This window comes from Suncus etruscus, chromosome 17 (assembly GCF_024139225.1).
Source record: "Suncus etruscus isolate mSunEtr1 chromosome 17, mSunEtr1.pri.cur, whole genome shotgun sequence".
NCBI classification, from domain to species: Eukaryota; Metazoa; Chordata; class Mammalia; order Eulipotyphla; family Soricidae; genus Suncus; species Suncus etruscus.
In genome coordinates, this window is record NC_064864.1 from 39,211,142 (window position 1) to 39,233,185 (window position 22,044).

Consider the following 22,044-nt stretch of genomic DNA (forward strand, 5'->3'; position numbering starts at 1 on the left):
CGAACCAACCACCTTTGGTCCTGGATTGGCTGCTTGCAAGGCAAACACCGCTGTGCTATCTCTCCGGGCCCAGACTGACACTTCTAAACCAAAGGTTCCAAGGCCAGTCAATTCCTAAAATGAACCACCAAATGCATCTAAGCATTATATTTGGGCTGAATAAACATCTTGCCTCACACAGAGTTGTACAATTTATTGCTCAAATGAGTAATATAGATACTGGGTAATAAACACACAAACCCATTTTAAAATCATATGATCCTCAAAATAATTTTTCACTATTTGATATTTTCTAAACTGAAGTATGCCAAGATAAAAAGTATATAAATGTAAGCATATGTAATATATACACACACTAAAAATATCATTTGAGACCAAGCCACAATGTGAACCATGAAAAGGCTGTTGTTCTTGACAAGAATTGCAGTCCTTGCCCACTCCCAAGCTGGGTAAGTAACAAAAAACCCAGATTCCAAGCAGGGCACTCACAGAGCTCTGACCTTCTCTGACAAAACGAAGGCCCTTGACTCCCAGAATTCACCTGAGCTAGATGTTGTGAATACTTTAAAGAAGTCCTTCAAGTCACCAAGCTGAAACACCAGGCTCATGTCCTAAGCTTCTGCATCTGATTGCAATTTCAGTAGTTTCCAATCAGCCTTGCCAAACTGAGCCTTCTGAGAAGTCCAGGGTGATATTATTGTCATGACTCATGCCCCCAGGAGTACCCTAAACCTTAAGAAACAAGGGGTAGATGACTTGATCCTTGAAGTCCCTTCTGATTCAAACATGCTATGACTTTATCAGGCAAAACTCCCCTGGAATGTAGCAGGATGTGGAAACCAGTGTAGAGATCCTGACCTCCTAACCTTCCTTTCTGGCTTTCCCACCATCTGTTGGCCAGAGATCTGGCTTGGAGAGAAAGAAAAGTCCCTGATCCCAAGTTCAGACCTTCTCTCATCCAGCCACTGGATATTTTTGATGGGCAAGAGTTGGCTGCTCTCCTCTCAGTCAACATTAGGGACTAAGCCTGTGAGTCACTGGCAACATACAGGAAAAACAAATTCCTCTCATTTTCTGACTTTTTTCCTGAGAAGATTGCTGTGGTCTGACTTCATGCATATTTCACTTTTTCTAAAGAAAGATACAAACCCCTTGTTTTCTAATGGCCCTAGGAAGCCCTCTATTTGGAACTGGCAATGGTTCTGATTGGCAGATCTGGCATCTGGAGAGCAGCCCAGCAGAAATTATTGACCATGACCAAATCTAAGTGTGGAAGAGGATGAAATCCAAAATTATGAAAAATGTTCTTCCTCATCTTCCTGCTTTTCCCCTAAGATCCTGGCCTTTTTTTTGGGGGGGGGTGTATTTTTGGGCCACACCCGATGGCGCTCAGGGGTTATTACTCCTGACTATCTCCTCAGAAATCACTCCTGGCAGGCACCGGGGACCAAAAGGGTATTGAACCACCATCCTTCTACATGCAAGGTAAAAGCCTACCTCCATGCTATCTCTCCAGCCTCTGGCTTTTTTTTTTTTTTTTTTTTTACCCAAAAGTCACAGCACCTGTTAGAGCCTCTGCCTCATTCACTGCTTCTCATTCAGATCTCAATTTAACTGGCCCTTCTCAGCTGTGCCTTCCCTGACCTCTAGCCCAGTTCCAATTTCCCCTGTAACTCTTCCAATATACTTCATTCCTCAGGACAGGAGAAATCATACAGGGCATTAGCCCTGAACATTGTGGACTCTGATTTGATTCCTGGTACCACATATGATCCCCAAGTCCTACCAGGACTGATTCCTGAGCATGGAGCCAGGAGTGAATACTGATTGAGACAAAAATGAGCACTGCCGGGTATGACTCAAAACAAACAAATAAACAAATGCACTTCACTCTTCTTCTTCATGACACACATCACATTAAGTTTCAAAATCTAATTTGTAGGTGTGTTGATTTAATGTCTAAGAGCCTATTAAACAGTAAGCTGTGTAAGTTCAGGACGGTTGTATGCCTCTACATTATGGCAACCCCAGAGCAAGTGCAGTAATTGGCACAAATGGTGTCTCAGTAAATATGTGTACAAAAAACAGTTGAGTCTAAAATAGCTAGGGGTGTTAAATATGTAATCATGCCACTCCCTTAAAAATACTTTTCTTTGTTTTTGTTTGGGCCACACCCAATGGCTGTGCTCAGGGATCACTTGAGGGACAAGTCAGAGACAGAAATCAAAGATGGAAATCAGATGAGCTGTGTTCAAGGCAAGCATCCTTCATACTGTCTCTCAGGCTGTAAAAACACTTTTCCAGGGGCCAGAGCAGTGGTGCAAGTGGTAAGGTGTCTGCTTTGCACACGCTAGCCTAGGACAGACCGCGGTTGAATCCCCTGGTGTTCCACATGGTCCCCTAAGCCAGGAGCGATTTCTGAGCGCATAAGTAGGAGTAACCCCTGAGCGTGGGTGTGGCCCAAAAACAAACAAAACAAAACAAAACAAAAAAATGCTTTTCCAATCCTTTCAAAAATGACTATTTTGGGAAACAGTAAATGATCATTTTCTTAATTTCATGATCCCAGATCATTCCTGCTCACAAAACTAGAAGACAGGGAAGGGGTGAAGGGAAAGGTTGAAAAGATGAAAACAGACAAGATATTTCATTTTAATTCCATATACTCAGCTGTTAAGAACTCTGGAATTTCCAGTATTTGGTTCAAACTGTCTTGTGGGAGAGGCATTTTTGCTGAGTACATCTTGACATGCCCTGGACAAGCTAGAACCAGTCATAAAAGCACTGCGCCTGAATAATCAAGGCTCCTATCTTTACGGTTGTTTTTTATTCCAAGTCAAACAAATGGGAAGTTCAAGGAAATTTCAGAAAGTTAAATGACAACAGCACCATAAAGGACTCAGACAGACTCACAAGGATTAGGTACATATTCTTTCATGAGCCATCTCTTTTTTGGAGAAAAAGGGGCTTAAATAAAGGAAGGGAATTGCCTCTTACAAAGCCTTTTCACATACAACTTCCCGCTTGAGATAACAGTAATAAATGACCTCACCACCAACATGTAACTTTACAGGGGAAGAAAGGGAGACTTAGAGAAGGAAGCTGTGATTGATTCAAGTTTACACAGCTACAGGCCTAAACTTGAAATCCAATCCTCCTATTCCAATTGAAACATTTTCCATCTGCATCTGCATTCAGCATTAAGGAGGCTCACCTTTTGTGGCCTTTGGCACTGGAACTGAGAAGTCACCAACTCAGGTCCCTGTGTAGGTGCATCCTCTCAATAAAAAGAACTATCTCCCCTGCTTAGTACAGAGACAGAATTCAGTCGCCCCACTCCTTAAGAAAGAAGCAAGTCACATCACAACTGTAAAGAAAGGCCTTGGGAAAGAAGAACTGAGACTCTAGTCTAGTTAGTTTCCTTCTTGAACATGAACTCCTACCATTACTACACTTTTTTCATCATTATCATCATCATTTATCATCATAGCCACAAATAACGAGTGTCTTTGTGTGCCAAGCTCAGTTTAATTATTTGGTAAAGATTAATTTACCACTCCTCATCCAATGCTTATCTTGAAGGCAGCATTATTTGCTTCGTTACAGATGAGGAAATGGAGACAGGAGTTAAGTGATTTTTTTTTTTTTTTGGTGGTTTTTGGGTCACACCCGGCAGTGCTCAGGGGTTATTTCTGGCTCCAGGCTCAGAAATTGCTCCTGGCAGGCACAGGGGACCATATGGGGCGCCGGGATTCGAACCGATGACCTCCTGCATGAAAGGCAAACGCCTTACCTCCATGCTACCTCTCCGGCCCCAGTTAAGTGATTTTTGTCTGAGATTATACAGTTGGTGAGTGGCAGGCAGGCTATGTAGCTACTGACTTTATCCACTTAACCCACCATACTGTCTATATAAATTTCCTTCTAACAATCAAGTTCCATTGGCAGCAGCTCAGAATAGAGTCAGGTTCAATTTCTAAGAGAGAATTCTTGTACATTCCACCGAAGAAGTAGATCTATGAGTTCAATATTCATCTTCTAAAACCTTCAGCTTTCTTCCCCAGAGATTACACATCTACTACACAATTCTTCAAGAAAATAAATGGGTTAAGGCACTGTTTCACCTAATGAACAACCTGCCATTTTCTGCAAATTCACTCATTTCTGCTCTAGCCTTGACTGCACTTTGCACCCCAATCTCAGGCAGACACTTTTGCTCTAAACCCAACTTGTACAACCTCCAAAACTCACAAATTCTAGTGCATCTTTATTAAGGTATGCATTGTATCAGAATGCACAGAGTTTAGTTTCATGACTGGAAGAGTACTTTCATGACTAAATGGTCAAGAATGAGACTAATAATGTATATCTCCTGCTCTCTTCAACTTAGATCAAAAAGCTAGAGATATAACTCAATAGTCTAGAGGGTATGCTTTACATGTTGGTTTGGTACCCAGCAATGCATTTTCTTTCCTAATTCACCAGGAATGATCCACAAACACTGAGTCAGAATTAGTTCCTGGGGCCGGAGAGATAGCATGAAGGTAGTGCGTTTGCCTTGCATGCAGAAGGACGGTGATTCAAATCCCGGCATCCCATATGGTCCCCAGAGCCTGCCAGGAGCAGTTTCTGAGCATAGAGTCAGGAGTAACCCCTGAGCACTACCTGGCGTGACCCAAAAACAAACAAACAAACAAACAAAAAAGAATTAGCTCCTGACCTTCACTGGGTTTAAACAAACAAAAAATGAAAAATAAATATACCTGGCATACATTACTGGAAATACACGTATCCACTGCTATGACAAAAAAAAAAAATGTTAACCTTCCTCTTTGATGAGAATGGCATGTCTCTTTTTAATCCAAACTCTTACTATTTCATTCCACAGTCATTTGTATAGAATATTCTGAAAGAGTACATATAGTTTGCTAAGATGTGGCTCTGAAGTCAGAGCCAGGTTCAAGTTCTGTCCCAGATACTTGTCAGAAAAACCTTTGAAGTGACAGTTCAATCATGTACTTCACTCTTCTGACTACTGAGAAGAAATCGCAATCCAGACATCAAAAAGCTTTTTGAGGATTATATGTGAGGATTCCTGAAAAATAAACTCTGACAGAATTCTAGAAATTGACCTACTGTTTGTAGATTCCAAAACTGCACAAAATACTGGAATTCAAATGTGGAGAAGATGAATACTAGGACCAGGAAGCTCACTATATCCTGAGGCATGCACAGACGAGTACAGACAGACAAGCATGTGTAATGCTGGTGTGTACTATGCTAGAAGCGTCAACAAAGAGGCAAGGGAAAAGAATCAATCTGGCATCAAAGAAGACTTCCTGGAGGAGGCTTTGCAAAAAAAAAAACCCACTAAAGTACTAACAAAGATGGGAACAACATACTAAGCTGTAGAAAAAAAACAGTGGACTGGCACAGACAAAATACAGGAATTAAAGACAGAAGAAGGAGATGAGCCTAGATCTATCCAGGCACAGGACAGGCCTTCTGAGTCCTGTTACTTTCTAAGAAGGCATTTAATCTGGAAAACAATACAGAACATAGAGGATTAAATTTAGTCTCAATTCAAGTGCTCAGTAACTGCAAGAAATAACTACTGAGACTTAACTCTGTTGCAATAAAGTGACTATGTTTTGCTATCTTGTGGCAGTTCAAAGACTGCATTCAACCTGGAGGCCAGTCATTCTAAGACTGCCACCCCCACCCCACTCCTCCACCCCTGTAGGACTTTCAGGTAGCACTTGTACTTAAAATTATAAGGTCTGTTGATAGTTAGATCAGGTTCCTTTAACTAGCTAAACTATACTGAAAGTTCACTTCAACAGGAAGTGAATTCATTTCACAATCTTGGTGGCATTTTTAACTATTTGCCAATATTTACCTATAAGTAAATTTCACTCAAAACCCTTCGTTCTTAGCTTCTGTGAAAATATGAGAAATTGGCAATTGTTGAACCATCTTGCCATTTAACAATAATCAGCACTAGCTGGAGAGCTTCAGCTTCAACCGTGTGTGAGCAAGATGCCTTTCTCTCTTAGCTACAGCCTGACTATGCTCTACTGCTCTCAACACAGCAGCCAGCTACTAGCTGCCATTTCTGATCATACAGGCAGCTATCTAATTTTCTCTTTACCTCACCTTCAACTTAAAACTCATTTGTGCTGCTTCCTCACTACACACAAACACAGCTGCAACCGCAGCTTAGGTAATACGTCATGTAAAACAAAATTATATTCAGGAAACCTCTTCAGTCTAAGATGACAAGACACCTGGTCTATCCAGGACAGAAACCCACTATCCCAGATTAATTATCCAAAGAATTTCTCTCTCAACTGGATAAGAAACTATTGCCTTTGACAGAAATCAGAGTTTTAACTAAATAATTACAAAGTAGAAAAAGTTCTGAAGCAATTTGCTTTCGGACTTACCTGTAGACAAGAAAGCACCCAATTTCCTAACTAGGAATGTTATTCCTGGAAATTGGCATATAAGTCTTAGGGCAAAAATTGACTCCACTGGGGCCAGAGTACAGCAGGTAAGACAGGTAAGAATGGAAGAGTTCAGAAAAAAAAAAAAAAAAAAAAGAATAAAAGATTGCATCAGGGATGGGGAGAGGGAAACTGGGGACATTGGTGATGGGAATGCACATTGATGAAGGTTGTTGTATATTGTATGACTGTAACTCAATAAGGAACAACTGTATCTGGTGGGTGGAGGGAACTGTATTATGAACCTTGTAACCATGTAAATTAAAAAAAAAAGACTCCATTCACCAATAACTCCAGGGGGAAACTCTGATATTAGAAAGGATGAAAAAAAAATAGTCTCCAAGACAAGTCAGTGACATATTCCTTTAGGGATACTGCTGGTGAGGGATAAAAATAGGTTTCCACAGTGGGATCCAGGAATCTATATATTCCTAGATTTTAAACGTTTCCCAGAAAATACCAATATTCATCTAGTTTGAAAACATCCAGAAGAGATGTTGGCACTCTCTTCCTCCTAAGCTCTCTCTGAATAAAGTTAATTGATTAAGAAAACATTCAGAATGTAGAGAACTGGCCATACAATTTCAACTCATTAAGAAAGTCTTAAGGGACTTGTATTCATATTAAAGCATATAGAAACCCATTATCCCAGATTAATTATCCAAGACACCCATTATACTCTACATTCAATAAGAAAATGTATTGTCTTTGACATTTAAAAGAAACATTCATTAAAACTAGGGCCATAGTGATAGTGTAGAGCGTAGAGTGCTTTATATATGGCCAACCCAGTTTCCATTCCCAGCATCCCAGATGTTCTCCAAGGCCCACTAAAACAATATCTGAGTAACCAGGAGTAAATCCTAAGAGCTGCCAGGTGTGGTCCCAACTTAAACTGAACTTCTTTGTCTCATCAAAAGAGATTACAAAAATTATGTACAACTCATAATTTTAGTCAACATCCGTCATGGTATGAACAAATGGAGCACTGTTGAGGTATTTTCATTTGACTTACCAGAAAACTCACAGCTAAATGTAGTGCAAAATTACAGAACTTAAAGGTCCTGGAATATCTCTCTCTTCTGCTTTGTTCCAATTCTTGGTTAAATATTATCATATCATACTTTAAATACTGAATGCGTTTTGATGTGGTAAAGCACCTTGAATTCTTTTTCGAGTAGGTGATAACATATATATACTAGCTAAGTTATAATTTAGCTAAACAAGATAAGAAAATTGGAATAAAAATTTTACAATTCCATTTCAATCCAGTGATAGTTGAGGAAAATTTAAAAGGTTCTGAGTTGTGCAAAAGCTTTGCATATCCCATTTAGAGATGCAGTTTGAACTCTTTTTTTGTTAAACTAGCTAAATTTGGTAAACACTAGGCTATGGCACAGACTTCTGAAGATACACTATATCCACAAAAGCTTATCTTAGATAGGTTGGCCTGAAACTCTCAAAAAAACGTTTTTAAATGTTTTTAGTTACTCCAAAATGAGGCAATAGAGTACCATGTAAGTGCCTGTAAATGACTTGGCTTCATGCTCAGTGTAAAAGAAAGTTATTAATATTGAGGAAGGTTCAAAGAGACTTGGTGTTCTCAGCCTGAAAACATGACTTCATGATCAGTAATTAACCAAAAAGCAGGGAGCAAACCAGAACATTCTGATGTTATAAGAAGCCATGGAGTCTCTCAAAGGTTCTTAAGTGAGCTCCTATAGATGTCTGTGCTTTTTTTTTTTTTTTTGGGGGGGGGGGGTCACACCCAGCAGTGCTCAGGGGTTACTCCTGGTTCTAGGCTCATAAGTCGCCCCTGGAAGGCACATGGGACCATATGGGATGCCGGGATTCGAACCACTGTCCTTCTGCATGAAAGGCAAACGCCCTACCTCCATGCTATCTCTCCGGCCCCCAAGGATGTCTGTGCTTTTAAATAGCTCTAGTAATGATCACCATAACCCAAAATCTAACTACCACTATAGGTTGGGCAAATTATCTTCTGGGCCTCAGTTTCTTCTATACCAAATGAAATGTATAATATTATCAATTTCATTGGGCTCTGGAATTAAATGAAATTACACTGATAGAAGTTTAGGACTATAAATGGCACTTAATAGTACTCAATATGCAGTGACCATCAATATTTTTTAATAGTACCACTGAATCTTGATACCTTTCTATGTATAAGCCAAAGTGCTCTGCTTTTTCTATACAATATCTTATCCCTTACCACAACTTTTGATGACTAAAAACTGTCATTTCCTGAACTAAAGAAGTACTGTAGTGAATAGAGAGCTTGCCCTGCATGAGACCAAACTGAGTTCCATCCCCCAACAACCCATAAGGACCTCTGAGCCTGCCAGGAATGATCTAAGTACAGAGCCAGGAGTAAGCCCTGAGCACAGCCAGGTGTTACCAACCAACCAACAAAACCAATAAACAAAAACAACGCTGTCTTTCCAACTTTGCAAATGCAGGCACTGCCTGCCCACAGGTCACATATTCAATAAATGGACAAGATAGGATCTAAAGACTGCGTTTGCCTACAACATCAAAACATCTTTAATGCTTGGTTTGCAGCAGTAAAAAGAAAGAAACAATGTGATTAATGCCTAAATCATCCACTATGATGGTATTGAGGAAGTGAGCTGGATCGCACCTAATGGGGCTTAGTGGTTCTTCCTAGTTCTGTGCTCAGGAGTGACCATTGTAAAAGTGGAGTGCAATATACAGTTCTGAGGATCAAACTGAGTCCAGGCAAGTACCTCACCTCTGTGATCTCTCAGACCCTTGGTATGGTATTTTTAGAGCAACATAATTAGAAAAAATGTCTGAGAAGTTCTGCTGAAATTGAGACTGGGGAAGGGAGTGAGGTACACTTTTACCTTAAACTTTTCATGTTTGAATATTATTTAATCCTTAATAACAAACATGAGGACATTAAGGTAAACTTTTTTTTTCTAAGTATACCCTAAATACAGAAAAGTGCTTAAAGCTGAAATAGACCACTGGATAGATTCTTACAAAGAAAGCACTACCAGGGAACCAGCACCAAAAATGACCTAAACTTCTGAAGCTTCCACAGGCTACCTTCTTGTTTTTGGTTTTGTTTTTTTTTTTTTTTTTTTGGTTTTTGGGCCACACCCAGTAACGCTCAGGGGTTACTCCTGGCTATGTGCTCAGAAGTTGCTCCTGGCTTGGGGGACCATATGGGACACCGGGGGATCGAACCGCGGTCCGTCCAAGGCTAGCGCAGGCAAGGCAGGCACCTTACCTTTAGCGCCACCACCCGGCCCCCCACAGGCTACCTTCTTGTCACTAGCATCTGGATAAAGATTACCAAGACCTTGACTTCTAACATTAGAGGTTTCATATGTTAGAGGTTAATTTATCTGATTAATTTGATATTATTGTTACTGACCTTTCTGTGTCTGACTTATTTCTGCATCTTGAGTGTACATGTGTGAAAGCCAAGTTATTCTGAAAGCTTCAATTTCTTCATTCTCATTGTTTTATATTAAAGAACTACTCTCCATTCATTTCTCCATTCTATTGTTTGACATTTGAATTGTTTCATAATTGAGCATTATTCTGAATAATGCTGCCTTGTGAAATTTTGTTTTAGTTTTTGGGTTACACCCAGCCAGGCTCAGAGATTTTATATATATAGTACACCCAGAAACAATAGAGACAAAGACCAGGAGGATCAGTCCATGGAAGAAAGTTTGCTGCATATAGCTGGAAAGTGTTGTTAAGACAGAGAAGGAACAACTATGACAATAATAATTAAAAATTATAACTCTGGACAAGAATTGGGTGTTGAAAAGTGATAAAGTTATATGCAATGATACATGCAATGATACCCATTTGGTAATATTATTGCAAACCAAAGTGTCTAAAAGAGAAAAAGGGAAAGAGAGACAGAGAAAAAGAGAGAGAGAATGTCTACCACAGAGGCAAGCAGGGGAGAGGGCAGGAGATATTGGTGGCAGGAAATGTGCACTGGTGAAGGGTGTTGTACATTGCATGACTGAAACTCAATCATGAACATTTTGTAACTGTGTATCTCCAGTGATTCAATTATTTATTTTTTGTAAAAAGATAAAATAAAGAGTCCTTGTGGCTTCATTGAAAATATATACCAGCATACGTGGAGTTTGGGTTAGATTGGTGTCTCTGCAGAGAGCCATAGAGAAGTAGTAAGCAGGGACATTGGTGAAGTGGTGATTGTGAGTGATGGGTGCAGCTGGTGTGGCTTCGTCAAGGAGAACAGATTAAGTTTATAGAGAATATATTTGAGTTTTTTGAGTTGATGGAGCTGGCTGAATGCAGTCATGGTGATTGTGTTCATGATGTATGGTTTCGGCTTGCCCTGAAAATTTTAAACACAGAACTTGGTGCTCGTGGGATCACAACTTTATTGAATATTTAAGATAGAAATAGTTGGGTCTTAGGATATAGGGACATCCAGTCTTAGAACCATGAGTTTATAGATGTGAGGGTTGGATCACATCCAACAGTGCTCAGGACTTACTCCTGGCTTCGTGCTCAGGGATCACCCCAGTAGTACTAGGGAGACCATTTGTGATGTCAGAGATTGAACCAGGATCATCAGCATACAAATCAAGAGCATTAACCTCTAGATTATTTCTCTGGATCCAGAGGTTTTTTTTTTTAATTTTTTGTTTTTTGTTTTTTGTTTTTTTGGGTTACACCCAGCAGTGTTCAGGGGTTGCTCCTGGCTCTCATATGGCTCAGAAATTGCTCCTGGTAGGCTTGGGGGACCATATGGAATGCTGGGATTCAAACCACAGTCCTTCTACATGCAAGGCAAATGCCCTACCTCCATGCTATCTCTCCGGCCCCTGGATCCAGAGTTTTTTATAATTTTAAAAGTCAAAATGCATGTAAGCCATTGCTAGCTACATCATCTCAATTTAATCTCTTTAGAAGAGTTTTAGGCATCTTTATCATATAGGCCATATCTATTTGATAAAGAGTATTCCTATCTATAAAATCAAGACTTGAGTCTTTGATGAAAAACTTGCCCTCCTACTAGACTTGAGTTTCTTCTAAAAGTCATTTTTAATATTTATGGCATTTGCCTGAAAAGCAGAATATTGTATATGTGAAAAATACACCACTAACCTTATTTACAGATAAGCATTCAAGTTATACAGAATGAGGTTAATAAGAAAAGTTATAGTACAGCAGGTAGGGTGTTTACCTTGCATGCAGATGATCAATTCCCAGAATCTCATATGGTTCCCCCACCCAGAGTAATTCCTGAGTAGAGAGACATGAGTAACTCCTGAGTACTAATAGGTATACCCCCCAAAAGCCATATTCATATAAAGTGCTATTGACCAATCAGAAATTAACATTTTTCCTTAACTTTTTATGGGTACATTTTGTTTTGCAATTAGCCTGGGTGCTTCTTTCAAGGCACATTATCGGTTGAGCAACATCAAAGTGTTCGCTATCCATTCATCATCATTTGCCACTAAAACTGTACTCAAGTTCTGTTTTGACCAACCAAGAAGACTCTTCTTAATATAACCCTTCAATTCCTTGTGCTTCTGTTCTTCACAGTCCATAGACTCATTTCTCCCAAGAAAAGTCCAAGCATCTGATTCAGAGAAAACAGAGAACAGCGGCGGTGTTCTCTGGTAGGCTCTAAGCTCTGGGAGCAGCCAGTAGAGTTCACAAAGTAGAAAAAAAAAATCAAATTTGTGGACACAGAAAGCTCTGGGGCAAGAAGTCCAAGACTCATGAGAAATTCTGAAAAACTAAATAAAGCACCTAGAACAAAGCCTGGAATATAAGAAATCCTATTATATTTAAACCTTTATCACAATCATTTAAATATTCATAGTCATTCAAGTATTCATTGCCATTCAAATATTCACAGCCATAAATTTGCTTTTTATTTTTTAAGTCTGAACAAAACCCCTTTGTGATAAACCAAGGGCACAGATATCCACAGCTGAACAGTATAATAGAAATCATTGGAAAACAGTCCTGAATTATCATTTACTTTGTGAAAGAAATCATGTCTGAAGGTACAATTAACACCATGTGAAAGGAAGGGACAATTATGAACAAAATGAAAGAGGGCCCTCATAATTAGAGTGTACAATCCCTTTAGGTTGGCTTGTTCATTTGTTATTTATCTTTTCAGAGAACTGAACCCCAGAATGCATTTGACATGCTCACGATTTGACTATCTGCCTGGACCCTTTTACAGGAGGCGCCATCTACAAGTTCTAGTGATGACCCTAGACTTTCTTCTCTGGTATCTTGTTAAGTCAAATCATCCTCTAAAACGATATCTTTCTGGGGGCCCAATGATGACTCAATGGCAAAAGAGCCTGCCTTGTGAGCATGACACTACATGTCTTATCCCTATTGCCACTCACATGCAGGAACACAGTCCCCACGACTTAGCTATTTGGAGTGTATGTTAGAATTATACTTCCATATGACCCAGCAGTTTCACTTCTTGGTATCTACCCCAAGAGTTCCAAAACCAAGAAAAGAAGTTTGCACCCCTATGTTTATGTCAGCGATATTCATAATAGCCAAAACCTGGAAAGAGCCAAAATGTCCAAGAACAGGTGACTGGATAAGAAACTATAGTATCTAATATACAATGGACTATTTCTTAGCTATAAAAAAAAGATGAAATCAAAAAAGAAAAAAAGATGAAATTATGAAATTTTCTACCCAGGGGATGGATATGGAAAATATCATGCTAAATGAAGCTAGAAGAAGAGGGACAGATCACTCTCATGCGTGGAGCAGAAGCAAACAAAAATGAGGGGATAAAAAATGCCCCCAAATAACTAGTCCTCAGTAGGAAGGTTACCACAAGTGGGGGGAGCAGAAGACAATAGGATGGGGGAGTGGGAAACAACAATAAGACAATGATGGTGGGGCCGGGAAGGTGGCGCTAGAGGTAAGGTGTCTACTTTGCAAGCGCTAGCGTAGGACGGACCACGGTTCGATCCCCCGGCGTCCCATATGGTCCCCCCAAGCCAGGGGCAATGTCTGAGCACATAGCCAGGAGTAACCCCTGAGCGTCAAACGGGTATGGCCCAAAAACCCAAAAAAAAAAAAAAAAAGACAATGATGGTGAAAAGGAGCCCCTCTGGTGGGTCTGCAAATCTGCAAAGATTTAAGTAAAAACCCAACCATTAAGAGTACTATATGCCATGCTACCTGAAATAAAATGTTAAAAGATTATTGTAATAATACCCAGAGACAATAGAGATGAGGGCTGGAAGGATGGGCCCAAGATATGAAGTGTACCACAAAGAGTGGTGAGTTTAGTTAGAGAAATAACTACACTAATAATTATCATGACAATGGTAGTGAGTGAGAAAAATAGAATGCCTGTCTCTTATACAGGCAGGAGATGGGGGGAGAAATGGAGGGACACATGTGGTGGGAAGGTTGCACTGGCAAAGGGGGTATTAAACCCAACTACAAACATGTTTATAACAAGAGTGGTTAAATAAAGATATTATTTAAAAAATAAAAAATAAATAAAAATGTTAAAAGTTTTTTAAAGTTTTTAAAGTGTGTGTTATCTCAAACAGCTGAGTCTGTGCAAGCACCAAAACCAAATTGTGTACCATGGACAGTATGTGACCTCTGAAACAACCACAACCACGTGCACAAGAACCACAAGCATGTGTATAGCCCCTGATCATCACAACCAAAAAGGAATCACTTTTGCTGATTTTTATCCGACTCTGTCCTTTACTTTCTTTTTTTTGGTTTTTGGTTTTTTGGTCATACCCAGCAGCGCTCAGGGGTTACTCCTGGCTCTGCGCTCAGAAATCACTCCTGGCAGGCTCAGGGGACCATATGGGATGCTGGGATTCGAACCATGGACCTTCTACATGAAAGGCAAATGCCTTACCTCCATGCTATCTCTCCAACCCCTACTTTCTAAAGAAGTTAAGAGGTAGCTCTGTGACATAGCCAGAAGTAACCCCTGAGCCCTTGAGGGTCATCGGGTGTGGCCCAAAAAACAAACAAACAAAAAGAAGTAACTCTGTCAGTAGAAAACTACACAAAATATATAAAACAATATAAAGTTTATCAAATAACTTATCTAACCTATAGCCACCTGAGCAATAGTTCTGCAGATAACAAAGCTTTGAAGCTTTTCACTCTCTGTGGAGCAATGGTTAAGCATGATGCAAGGAAAGTGCATATCACAGAAGCATGCGCTAACCCAGGTCCTAAAAGAAGCAACTTTTGAGTGCTTTTTCCAGTGCTCATAAGATCAGGAGGCCTTAGTGGTTGGATGACTATCTCCACTTATTCCCAGGCCATGTTATAATAGGCCATTTTTTTCTCTCTTGCTTCAACAATAAACCTGCAAGAATGGCATCAGGAGGTTAGGTAAGAGGAAGGGTAACTGGTCAGAGTCACAACATGTATTGGTATGTTTCATGCTAGTAGGCTCAGACATTTACTTATAAAGTAAACCTCTTGATTCACTCTCTTCTCCCCTTAGATTAGCTGTGATCAATTGGAGTAATAATATTTCCCAAGTGATCAGTTTTACAGAAAGGGGTAGAGCAGTATAAGAGCTATTAATGCATAATGAGCCTCTTATGAACATTTCCTGCTATGAACAAACCCTGCTCTTTCAACATCTAGGATATGAAATAAACTTAGCTGAACCCAGAACTAATATTATCAAGTCAAAATGACACTCTGGTTATTAATTATCATTCTCCCTTCATATACATAAACAAAGGGCACTCTCACTTGTCATAAAACTATGCAACTCTTAGGAAAGTTTTGGGGGTTGGTGAGGTGTGGTGGTTTCTTCTTACAAAGATGATCCCCTTATCTTTGGACCCACCCCTTCCTGTCTTTTTTTTTTTTTCTCTGTCAGTTCCTGGGAGAGAAAAAAAGGCACTCAACAAAAACTGAGCTAGCAATTTTGGTCTGAGTATAGATTCTCTGGGGTAGCTTTTCTTTTCTGAGAACAATAAAACAAAACAAGAAATTGAAATGGGGGATAGGGAAAATACTTAAGGAAACAGACAAAATAGATTTGAAACAGGAATTGACGGGGAGAAAATAATCTCAGGGGACAGTGGCAAATGTATGGCTAGATGAGCACAGAACTCAAAATAAGAACCTTGAATGAGAAACTGAGAATAGGAAGAAAGCTAGTATCTGTCCATTTATAGCAGAAAGTCTGGATTGAAATTTTAAGTTCGCAAGACGAATAGAGATGAAAACAGGAGCAAAAGCAGCTTTTCCCACATACATACATACATAAAAGTCTTCTGCATGATTTTGTTTAGAAACAGCAAGATTAAGTTATGGTGCTCAGGGTGTGTATTTAGGTGGTAAAAGGATAAAGAACAATAAGGTGGCTAAAGCAAGTCAGGATAAAATTACACGGAGTGAGTTCTAGCTCTTAAGCTACACAGGCATTTGCAGGAAAATCAGTTAAAAGAAAAGAAAAGAAAACAGGAACATCAGTTAAAAAAAAAAGGAAAAACCAATTTCAAGAACTAAGATTAAAAAATGATACTCAGAAGCATTAGCAATCTAACAAAAGACATTCATGCAAGAGGAAGTAGACATAGTTATTTAAGTAAAAGGCACTCCTCTTACACTCTAATTTTATGGTTTGCTTTGGTGTGGAGACTCAAAGTCTAAGGATGTGTCCAAGTTGAAGAATGTAGCACAGCTACCACCCAGAGGTGTGCAGAATCCTCAACACTCTACTGTAGTTTACAGAACTTCTGCATATCATAACTCATAGCCAAGGGCTATGTTCAGCCCTACAGCAGAGATAGACACCTCAGTTAGACAGAAGGTTCACCCCAGGACCAGCTCAAGTTAAAAACAGAAATCAGACCAGATCTCAGATGGCTCCAAAAGGCCTCTTTAAAATACTGAAAGTCCCCTCTCAGAAGGAGGCCCCCTTTTACAGTGAGGAAATGAGATGAAGAAACAAGTAAACTACTATCCACTTGAGAATGTCACTTCCTCTGAGTCACTTTCATTTTTCAACTGAAGTATTTGCCAAGGGCACAATAAAGAGAAGCTTCCCTCTTTATATCATGAGCACCTTAAGGGAACCAAAGTTTTTCATTTCGAGGAAACCAGGGTTTCAAAGTTTCTGGAATATGGTATATGTGTATTAAACATGTACTACTGAATCAATGAACAAATATATGGATACAGACATAAATATGTGGTGCTGTGTCTTCTACTCTTTACTAACCTTACTGGAAAGCCCAATACCACTACTGCATGAGGATTTTTAAAACCAGCTGAAATGACAATCTCCCCTTTTAACAAATCGCCTTTTTTTTTGGGGGGGGGGACACACACACCTGGCTTTACCTCAGGGCTTATTCCTGGCTCACACAGGATCACTGCTGGGGGTGCCCTGGGGACTATCTGGGATATTAGGGTCAATAGCAGGCAAGGCAAGTGCCTTATCCAGTGCACTATCTCTCTGGCTTAGATTGTCGTTTCTTAAAAAAAAAAAAGTTTCGTGTTATATTCAAATGCAGACATAGTGAGCGCAGACAGGGTAATTATAGACACAAAAAGCAAGGATAAATGGACTATGAGGTAAGCGAGTCTAAATGTGCCTTCCTGGACAAGCATGTATTAATAAATCTGTAAAGATTTATGCACACAGCCAAATTCAGTTCTGTGCCAGGCTTGAGGGCTGGGGTTCAGCGGAGAGAAAGGCACAGTTTCTGCACTTGAGGAATTCAACTGGTGACCGAGAAGACAATGTGTACCTACAAGAAGAATCAAAGAGATGCCCCAGGAGATAGCAGCTGGAAGATGGGAGTTGGGACCTAAGCACCTGCCCCACGGGGGTGGGGTGGAGTGGGATGGGGGAAATCGATGAGGAATCATCTCAAGTCTATTGGGCTCACTTGGAAAGAAACGCTGACAGAAGAACTGTGGCTTATAGAAAAGCTCAGAGGCAACCCTAATTCTTGTCTGCCTGCACCTTTTACCAGGTTCCTTCCATCCTTCCATTGCAGGAAGAAGCAGGCTCTTAAGTAAAAAGGCATTAAAAGCTAGGTCTGGAGAGGGAGTAAAGAAGTAAGGCGTTTGCCTAGCCAGTCTCTGGATGTGGTCCAAAACAACAATCCTGAGCATTGCTTATGGACTCTAGAGAACCAAAGCTTGGCCACACGCTGCTCTGTGTCTTTCTGCCAGGTTTGTTTAGTTGGGGGTGGTCTACCACTCCCGCTGAGCATTCCCAAGACAAGAGGCTTCTCAGAAGTGTCCGAGCACCAACCCAACACTCCAAAACACACACACACACACAAGGTGGGAATCCCTTTCCACTCCAATATTTCTGGGGGGGAATCCTGATCAGAAGATAATCCGGAATTATCTGGGAAGGCTGAAATACAACACAACTACCTCCAGCAAGGCTTTATTAGTTTTGTTTATTAAATTCCAGCCTTGACTTCAAAGGGAATAAGGGGAGGTGAGATCCGGACTATGAATTGAAATCCAAAGAGTAGAAAACTGGCAACTCGGGGTATTGTTTTTTAAAGTTCATCTCATTCGCGCCTAGTTAACGCCTATCCCTTCCCACACCCCAACTTTCCAGATGGTTCTCGCCCTTTCCAGGCTGAGATTCCAAAGACTAGGGATGGGATCCTCAACGCACGAAGTGACAAAGAGTTCCAGAAAGTGGAACACATTTCGGGGCCAGTTCCAGAAAACTGCCGCTGTTCTTGAACTTTTGAGATGCAAGCGTGCCGGGTCGGGGGAACACAGCTCAGGGAAGGAATGCTGGGGCGCTCCAGGCCTGGGGCTGCGCGCAGAAAGTGCTCAGAGCAAGCACCATGCACCTGGCAGTCAGTCCCAAGCTTGGTCCCGGGTTCCCTAACATTCCTCCTCCGTCGGGGTTCTGGGAACCCCAGAGCCCGGGTCCCCCGCTCGAGAACGCGGCAAATCTTACCCGAGAAATGGCCAGCGGCTGCTCGAAGTCTTTGCCCCCCACGAGTCGGAAGCCCCAGGGACCCGGGCCTTGGAGCACGATCTGCTGGGCGGCCATGGCTTGGCAACTGCGGGCGGCGACTGGCAGGGACCGGGCGGGCACCGAGCTCCGGGCAGCTGTCGGAGAAAGACGCGCGCGGTGCGGGCTGGAGCGCCGGGCGGGCGGAGGCTGCAGTGGGACCGGGGCGACTCCGCCCAGACCCCGCCCCAGCTCCCGGGTCGCTCCCGGCCCCCGCGCATCCACGGAGCGCCCTGCCGGGGGTTCCGGCGTCTCAGGCCTGTCTCTGTCTGTATCTACTTGCTCCAGCAGGTTGCCACCGACCCAAACTGGGTTTTTTTTTGGTTGCTTTTTTTTTGTTTGTTTGTTTTTTTCATTCCCGACATCCACGATTGAGGTCGGCCCACTTTGTGTATTTGCTTTTTTCCTGACGGATTGATGGTGGGGGGAAAAAAAGAGATGCTTTCTAAGGAATGCACTTTTAGGATGCTTTTGAAGCTGGAGGTGGCTTTTAACCCGGCTTTAAAATGGACCGGAGAAATAGCATGGAGGTAGGGTGTTGGCCTTGCATGCATAAGGATGGTGGTTTGAATGCCTGCATCCCATATGGCCCCCCACCCCCGAGCCTGCCACAGTGGTTTCTGAGCGTAGAGCCAGGAGTAACCCCTGAGCGCTGTTAGGAGTGACTCAAAAAAAAAAACAAAAAAACAAAACAAACAAAAAATAAAATGGACCAGAAATTGCACTGATCAGAGATAAAAAAGATTTGCCCCAGGCCACACAGCTGATGTTGGAGTTACTGCTAATTGTGCTGCAGCTGCTGGGGCTTCCCAGGCTGGCGAACCCTTTCCAAATGCTAATGAGACCATTCTTGGATGTTGTCATTGAACTTCAAAAGCTTCCTAGAAACCTTTCCAGCCTGCCGATTGCAAGTAGTTGCGGACCCTCTGGACAAAGCAAACCTTAACCCGAGGTGGACCAAGGAAGAATTCAGTGGGATGGAACCAGGGTCTCCAGCAGCACTGCCGGCCACTCCTAACGCTGTAGTCTGGGTCTCAGCTTCTCTCCCTAGAAAGGCAGCATCCTTCAGACACTTTAAGGACCACTTAATGGCCCCAATTCTCTCTTCTCTGACCTCATCTCCTCCAGCAGCTCCCTCTGCTAACTTTCAGCCCTATCTCTAACCACACACACACCACACACACACACACACACACACACACACACACACACACACACACACACACACACACACACACACACACCACCCCTCCTCGTTCCTGCCTGCCTCCTCAGGGTCTTGCATCAGAGCCCAGGAATGCTTTTCTCTGAGACTCCAGGCTCTCTTTGTTCGCTTGTCACTCTCTTCGGGAGGCCATCTCCGAGTGGAGTGCCTGTTTTAAAATACCCTCTCTAGACTTCTGTGTCACGTCTGCCTTTTGCCCTCCATTGCATGGGTCACCGTGTGCAGAGTCAATATTTCATTTATTGACTCGTGGCAACTCACCTGGTGTTGATTCCTAAAGATAAGAAGTGAATCTCCTTCATTCGCCTCTATGTCCCAGTGCCTAGAATATAGCCTGACACTAATATGTCATCAACTGTCCAGCCTTATAAAGAGCCCTGCCTTCTCTTCATGGTTTCTTCATGGTCTTCCTGGCACCTGGCACCCAATTTGGTGCTCAGCATAGAGCACCTACCTGTTCATTGTATTGGGAGTTGTTTGCCGTTTTTTTGTTTGTTTGTTTGTTTTTTTAGAAATGACATAGGTTTATGTCTCTTTACCTCCCTATTATCCCTTTCCTTTTCATTTCAACTATTTCTTTTAATCTGAAAGAGTTAATAAATACAGTTATATAACTGGCCATCTATTTCATGAAAACCCCAAACAAATCATCTTTAATTTAAAAAACAGACTAGAGTTTTATGTTCCTGCAAAATTGTTGAAGATGTCCAGATTCTGAATCTTAAGTGTCTGAGGGTTTTTGACTTTTTTTTTTCCTTGAAGGGTCTATGCTCCAAGGGTAAAACTGTCACTTGTCTGTTCCCAGATGCATGATAAATAACAATAAGTGCTTATTCTATAGAAATCTTCTTTATAATGAGGAGATAAATACCTTTGGGAGGACTTGTGAGTCCTCAATTGCAAGAGCTATAAAAACAGCAAACTCTGGCCTAGACCTTCCCCTTCTGGGCATTAATCCCAAATATATGGTTTTAAAGAAGACAAAAATCCTATGAGAACAAATGACCTCCCTGCAAATCTAGAACCAACCAGTAACAAAAAAGTGGCTAGTTATGGTATGGCTACCTACATGAGAGAGAAATATACAACTTGAAAATATGATAACGATGAAGGCAATCTAGCTCCTAACTCTTCTTCTTTCTGCTCTAGCTCAAGAGATGCCCTGAAGTGGCCATTTGGGACTGGGCACCTCTCTGGCTCCTGTCTGCACAGAGCATGCTCCATGCGAGCCTATTAGGACACCTGGATTTGGGTAACAGTACACTGGAGCACACCCCCTACACTCCCACCTGTTGAGGACAGAAAAATTGGCAGGTCCCAGCAGAACTTGGAATTAAGAGAAGAGCCCAGGGAACTATAACTCTGTTTCTCTCCCTCCCCTATCCATCAGGACAAGTGGTGCCAAACATTCCAAAACCAAGAGAGACTTGTATTTTCACTAACCTTTTCACAAGGTAATGTTATTGGAAAGATAAGGAGACATTTCAAAACATACTTAATTTCACAATTTCATACATAATTTATATTATTTTTTTTCTTTTGATTTTGGGGTTATATGCCGTTGTTTTTAGAGCTTACTCCTGCTCTGTGCTCAGGAACACTCCTGATGGTGTTTGGGGGACTATTCTTATATTCCCAGGGACCTTACAGAGAGGCTTCCCCCTACAGTCTTAGGTTAAGAGGAGGGGAAAATTCTCTGGGCTGGGAAGATAATTCAGGAGGAGAGATGCCAATCTAGCAAGCAACTGAATGGCGGTTCGAATCCCTGGCACCATATATAATTCCCAATAACTGCCAGAGGTCACTTCTAAGCACAGACAGGAACAGCCGCTGAGCATTCTCTGTGTGCCTCATCCCCAAAATAAAAATGTGTTCTCTCCATTGGCCTGGGCCTCTTCTATGAGCTCCAGGCTGCCTACTCCAGCCTCACTGAAACATTCCCTGAGTATCTGAAACCCAATTTGGTCCTGACCATATTTTTCATGTCCCAGAGTAGTAGCTTCTCTCATATTAGGGGTGGCAGGGGTGAGGGACAGAGGTGCCTTTGAGTTCTTGGCAATTCTTACACTGTGACAGAGGCTGTGGAGGCCTTTGCCTCACTCTTGACACCCCTCCTGAACTTTAACCCCTCAGTTAGAGTCTAAGCGCCACCGATCCAAGCTAAGGATCAACTCCTGCCTTGGTGATTACAATAATCAGGATTGTTTCCTTGCCCTCTTCCAACTGTTTCAACATAGCCAGCAACATTGAAAACAAAGGGCAGAACC

The 22,044-nt window shown here is 41.6% G+C and overlaps 1 protein-coding gene across 1 annotated transcript in view; it reads right to left on the reverse strand.

Annotated features, from left to right (window-relative positions):
* Positions 1–18,674, reverse strand: part of PDLIM1 (PDZ and LIM domain 1) — a 48,579-nt gene extending 29,905 nt beyond the window's left edge. Inside the window, exon 1 of the mRNA XM_049764315.1 lies at positions 18,496–18,674. Within this exon, the coding sequence (XP_049620272.1) occupies positions 18,496–18,591 (96 nt within the window). The 5' untranslated portion in view covers positions 18,592–18,674. The remainder of the gene's footprint in view (positions 1–18,495) is intronic.
* Between the last annotated feature and the right edge of the window lie 3,370 nt (positions 18,675–22,044).